This window comes from Oncorhynchus clarkii, chromosome 28 (assembly GCF_045791955.1).
Source record: "Oncorhynchus clarkii lewisi isolate Uvic-CL-2024 chromosome 28, UVic_Ocla_1.0, whole genome shotgun sequence".
In the NCBI taxonomy this organism is placed as follows: Eukaryota; Metazoa; Chordata; class Actinopteri; order Salmoniformes; family Salmonidae; genus Oncorhynchus; species Oncorhynchus clarkii.
In genome coordinates, this window is record NC_092174.1 from 13,669,477 (window position 1) to 13,675,476 (window position 6,000).

General features: G+C 41.1%; 1 protein-coding gene across 1 annotated transcript in view; it reads right to left on the reverse strand.

Moving 5' to 3' along the window:
- The window catches only part of LOC139387462 (palmdelphin-like), a 29,938-nt gene extending 24,558 nt beyond the window's left edge, over positions 1 to 5,380 (reverse strand). The window contains exons 1-2 of the mRNA XM_071133654.1: positions 5,315 to 5,380; positions 95 to 146 (exon numbers count right to left, since the gene is read on the reverse strand). Coding sequence (XP_070989755.1) covers positions 95 to 139 — 45 coding nt within the window. The 5' untranslated portion in view covers positions 140 to 146; positions 5,315 to 5,380. The remainder of the gene's footprint in view (positions 1 to 94; positions 147 to 5,314) is intronic.
- Positions 5,381 to 6,000: the final 620 nt, after the last annotated feature.

Sequence of the window (6,000 nt, forward strand, 5' to 3'; positions counted from 1 at the left end):
ATATAGTTATGAATCTTACTACAGTACTCGAAACAGGTATTGTTCAGAAGTTGATCTGATGTAAGAGGACCAGACTGATTCCAGGTCAGTTTACCGTTATTGCTTGGAGTCGGTCCTTTACCAGTTCTGCCTCTTCCATACTGACCCTGGACCAAAGAAATTGAAAAGTGAGGGGAGGAAATTTAATAGAGAAACTAGAATAAAAACAGTAGCTAAAAAGTGATCATTTGGCACGTACAATCCTGTATGCAACGTATAGAGCTTCACTATGGGTTGAGAGGGAAAGCTAAAGGGATTCAGATTATTTTCGACTTGTCTTCAAAGTGAACTATCCCCTTTCAACTGTTAAAAACAGGACAAGCGTCAGTGGTGATTAAAAGAGTGACTTGACAAATTTGACCCGGAACAAAAGGGTTTGACTTCCACAATGTCACAGACACAGGAGGTTGTGTTTAAATATAAAATATATAAATACTTATTTAAATACCCCAAGTAGTATTTGAACCCAGGTCTGGGTTTTAGCCTACCTGATCATACCTGAAACAAGAGTCTGGTCTAGCCACTAAAACACTCAACTGTATTTCTGGTCTGAGAGAGCAAGGCATTCAAACCCCTCGGATCTTACTCCAGAAATGTTCTGGCCTACAAGGCAAGAGTCTCCAAACTCGCCATATCAATTGGGAGGGGTATAGATATAGTAAAGCAAGTCAACTGGTGTGATGATACGCATACTTACAAACATCACAAGGTGCAAAAATGCATGGACTTTATGGACTCTGTCACATTCTGTCAGGGGTGCTTCTGTTGTGCTTATGTGTGGTGATAGTGACAGGGATGACCTATGGGCCTGAAAAGGCATGCCAGCACCTCCCTGATCTCCTGACACTTTTTCCCCCTGTCTCTCACCATGCCCCACAGATATTCCAGCTAGGCTATGTCCTCAGACAGATAGCCCCCTTAATGTGATGACACAGCTGCAGCCTCCACATCTGCTATTCACATAGAGGTACGAACATAAAACAGATGTCTTCCAGATACTGTCAAAAAAAATTCTGTACATAACTGCTTTTTCCTTTCTGATTCTGCTAGTCCTCTAACAGGGAATTCTGAAAATCAGTGTAGATAACGGGGAGGAAACAGATTTAAAGAAGGATTTTGAAGCCTTGAGACAATTGAGAAATAGAGGGTGAATGGGAAAGACAAAAGATTGAAGTGCCTTTGAACCCCCGTAGTAGGTGTGTTCAGGCATTGTGTCCAGGCATTGTGTCCAGGAATTGTGTCCAGGAATTGTGTCCAGGCATTGTGTCCAGGCATTGTCAATATGTTTTGATCTGAGCAGACCCAGATGCACCACATCATACTTCTCAGTCTAGGGCCAGATGAGGATAGAACAGTATTTGGTAAACCCGCTACGATCTAATTCTAGTAAATCTAAAACTAGAATGAGAGAGTCAGACCAAAGTCTGGCAGTCAGTGCAGTTTAAGATGAGGGAGAATTATATTTTTAATGAGCATGGCCTTATTTGTATTACAGCATATTGGATGACTGTCATTCGTATTCCATTCACCCTGGTCAATGTAGCATCGATAGGTTTAGGCTACTAAACGATACTTGAATTTTCCCTGTAGCCATTATGAGGTTTTATAACCTAGCCTATGAATGAACATTCACAACGTAGCTGCACAGGTTAAGAGGATGTTTTGTAATTAAGGTGAATGACATCGACACATTCAATTCAGCTTTGCACACACTTGCCTGCATCTAGCTGATCTAAGTGTAATGATTAGTCCAACAGTTGCAGATGTGAGTTTCTATTGGACAAACTTATCCCTGTTTCAATTCCGTTTGCTTCCATTTAAGAAATGTTTCTCAATACAATCGGCAGAATGAATACACCCCTGATCACATGCAAACACATTTCACTTTCATAGTGGCCATATAAAAACACCATGATCACTTTGCCTATTGTATGTATAATTCCTTCTAGCTACTATCTACGTGCTCTCCTCCTCTCATCTTTTCCCTTCGTCCCTGTCACTGTTTCCCTTCGCTCGTGGACTTCAGCACACAACTCATCAGCTGTCTGTGACCAGGCAAATAAAAACTTTCCAAGCGAAACCTTCATATCATGATCGCTAACTGCTACACACAGCCTACATCCTTGTCACGTCATAGTCAACATAGCTGCTAGAACTAACGCATTAGTAAACCCACTGCAATCATGCAGTGCACAGTCAGAAAGCAGTTTAGCAGTTACACAGGTAGGCCCCGGTGGAAATCAATTAATAAAACCAAAAGCTTACCTTGACTTGGAAGATTTCCAGTGTTGGATAGCCATAGCCAGCTAGCTAACATAGCATCCCTCTCTGTTTGAGCCGGGTGTTTGTGTAGGCTAAACAAGCTAGCTGCATTCGCTAGCTAAGTGAAAGTTTAAAAAATACGACCAAATATTTTCGCTTTCTCTTGCTTCTCCTTAATTTTGAAGAAATTAATTTGTTAAAAACTCATCAACTATTGTCTTTCTCTCTTTTTGAGTCAACTACTCACCACATTTTACACACTGCAGTGCTGGCTGTAGCTTATGCTTTTAGTACTAGAATCCTTCTCTGATCCTTTGATTGGGTGAACAACATTTCAGTTCATGCTGCAAGAGCTCTGATAGGTTGGAGGACGTAATTAATGTGAAAGTCTATGGAAGGGGGTGAGAACCATTAGCCTCCTAGGTTTTGTAAGTCAATGTACCCAGAGGAGGACGGAAGCTCGCTGTCCTCCGACTACACCATGGTGCTATCATACAAATTGCTGCTGAGGCCACTGTAAACCTTCATTGCAAAACAGTGTATTAATAAATTATTTGGTGACGTGAATATTTTTTTATTTAACTAGGCAAGTCAGTTAAGAACAAATTCTTATTTTCAATGACAGCCTAAGAACAGTGGGTTAACTGCCTTGTTCAGGGGCAGAACAACAGATTTTTACCTTGTCAGCTCGGGAATTCGATCTTGCAACCTTTCGCTTATAAGTCCAACGCTCTAACCACTAGGCTACCTGCTGCCCCAATATATTTAGTATAGTTTTATCTAAAAAGGATAACGTTTTTAATAAATCACTATTTAAAAAAAAAATGAAATTCACATGGTTCTACCCTTCCTCCTCTGAGGAGCCTCAACTGTATGAAGTCCAAATGGAATGGCATTCTGTCAGATCAGAGAATGATTGCAATGAGGAGCTATATCTGTATGTATAATCACATCCAATGTCTCCGGTCTCCAGCCAACATTACCGAGGCTGGGTGAGGTACGGTGCTACTCAGACAATACCTTGACATCAAGCCAAGGGGTGGGAAGCACTGTGGTAGAACATGAGAAAGATGCTCCCATCATTATGTCCTCACCAACACAATATGCCAGAGGAGCACCAGTTGCCACCTTTCACCACACAACACTCAATGCTTCCCATGGGGGAAAAAATGGGGTGAGGCATCTACATACTGTACATAGAGGAATGATCTGGCCGAACCACGCCTCTTGCATTGCATGCTTGTATAGTGAAGCGCTGTCTAAAAATAGCAGGTCAAAATAGCGAGTGCTGCATTCTGCTGCAAATAATGTGTGTCTGTCTCTTCGAAAACAGAGCTAAGCAAACAGGTGATATTTAGAACTGAAGTACAGCTATTGTCCTTCATTTACAAATGTATAAACATTTGGGCTGCTGTTATGGTCGTAGTAGATACAGTACTACAGGTTATTGACCTGAAGCCTTTGTGACACAGTAATGTCATGTGGCATAGGGCCAGTTATGCCAATGCTGATTACAACACGTATCATCATCACACAACTCTGTGCATCAGCTTTCAGCATAAACAATTACGTTCAAGAATTGGAAAATCCGTCCCTGGTGAAATAAAATGTAAAACAAGGGAAAAAAGCACAAAATCCTGATTAAAAATGAATGGCTCTTATCAATTCTTGAAGTGGCATTTCAATGAATCTCCTGAATAGACTAAATTGAAATGGTACTCACTGACCACAACCCTGGTCAGCATTGTGAAGTGTGTGATATACGTGTGACTAATTAGGCTGGACACCCTTTTGACCCTTAGGTCATCACTTCTGAGAAGTCTAAGAAAATGTGAGACCTAATGAAAGACCTAAGCAACAATGCATTTTTTTTTAACCTGGCCTGATACCTCACACTCCAGGCATAAGCGGTCACTTAGGGCCCCAGGGCGATAAGGGGCCCCCAACCCAATTGTTCTCTTGTTGTCAGTCACCGACCGTCACTCAATTAACCATGTCAGCACCCCAACCAAATCTCGTGCAAGGCCCCCAGAAGGCTAGAGTCGGGCCCCGATCACACTTGGTAGCTAAGTACACTATACAGCAATATGCAGACTCTTAATTGCTTTTCTTTATACTCGGATCCCCAGCACCCGCGCAGAACAATCGGATGTGCTTCAATCTCTCCACATAGTGAAGAGTGGAAGCTCTAAACTGTGATGGTCAGTTCCTTCTAAGCTGCCTGCCCTAAGCTGATCATTGGTGACTTATCCAGGCAGCAAATCTGCTAGGGCATCTGCTTGCACAACAATAATTGCGTGGACACATGGCTTTCAAAATGGCACATGGACGATAGTCGAGCAGTATTCAAAATGTAGCAAACAATTAAATGTGCACTCTTCCTTCATGCTGTTATTTGATGGGTGTATATGTCTTTCCAGTAGCAAAGAGGACTGATAAGGGCTCAAGCAAAGCGTTTGTCAATAATATAGCCTGAATGCACAAATCATGGACAAAGAATGAAACAGAAGTACTGTGTATTCTATGCCTATTATGGTATTTTTTTCCCAAAGTCCTAAATTAGAATAGCTTGCGAGTGTGCAGTTGTCGCATGCATGAACAAAGTGTCCCAAGTAAAAGTACCTATAAAATGACATTGAATCCCCATGTCGTCGCATGCCATGACAGGTTCTGAATGCACCCAACAGATGGTGAAAACTGAAAAGGTTTAAGCGAAGCTTTAAGGGATTAATGGAGACCCCGCAGTCACCCTGTCCAATTGTTTTATATCGTCACGCATAAAAAAAAGAGCAATTGAACATAACAGTGAAATGATGTTGCAACCATTCAAAAGTACACCGTAGATAGGTTAAAACCTATACAAAGGTATACCGTATTGCATAGTTAATATAACGTATAATATAACGTATAAATTAAACTATTCTCCATGTCAGGTATCAGTGCACTCATGGCCAAATTCTACAACATTGCCAAACAAAAAGTAATGGTTTGAGTAAATAGCAATAACACTCACCAGTTATATAAGTGAACAAAGGCAGGATATGGATTATAAATGCCTTGGTGGCTCAAATTCTCAAATTCACTATACTTCTCAAGTGGACAGCGCTCTGTCCTGCACAACGCGACAGTCAGGTACAGTGTGTGGGGATTGACCGGAGCCAGGGTTACGCATGATTGGCAGCTTGCCTTTACACCAATTGCAACAGTGCAAGTGTCATAAGTAACACTTCTCAATGACTGGTGGGCTTAATTGAAATGTTGAGAAAGCCATATGCTCTCTCTCTCTTCATCTCACTGTGAAACAAAGCTTCTCTTTGTTTTGTAAAAAAAAAAAAATCAATCTTTGCTTTGCTCCTCCTTGACCTTGACAGAAGTGAACAGACACCGAGAAAATTAATTATGCGAGAAATGGTGTGGTAATGCCATTATGCGCAAATATTTATGTAATATTAATATAATAACCATCATACGGAAGAAGTAAACTTGCTAGTCACGCGATGATATGATGGGAATTCCTCCCACTGTGACTCAGGAAACTATGCAGTTTATTAGGTTACAGATGAAATTAATAATGATGAACTTCACAGGGTGGTGAAAGTGCACGGTGATCTTGATGCTTCTTTCCAATAAATATCGGGGCTCTTATTCTGGTGACATGATGATCAATGCTTGACTCTCATTTGATAAATGCAAATATCC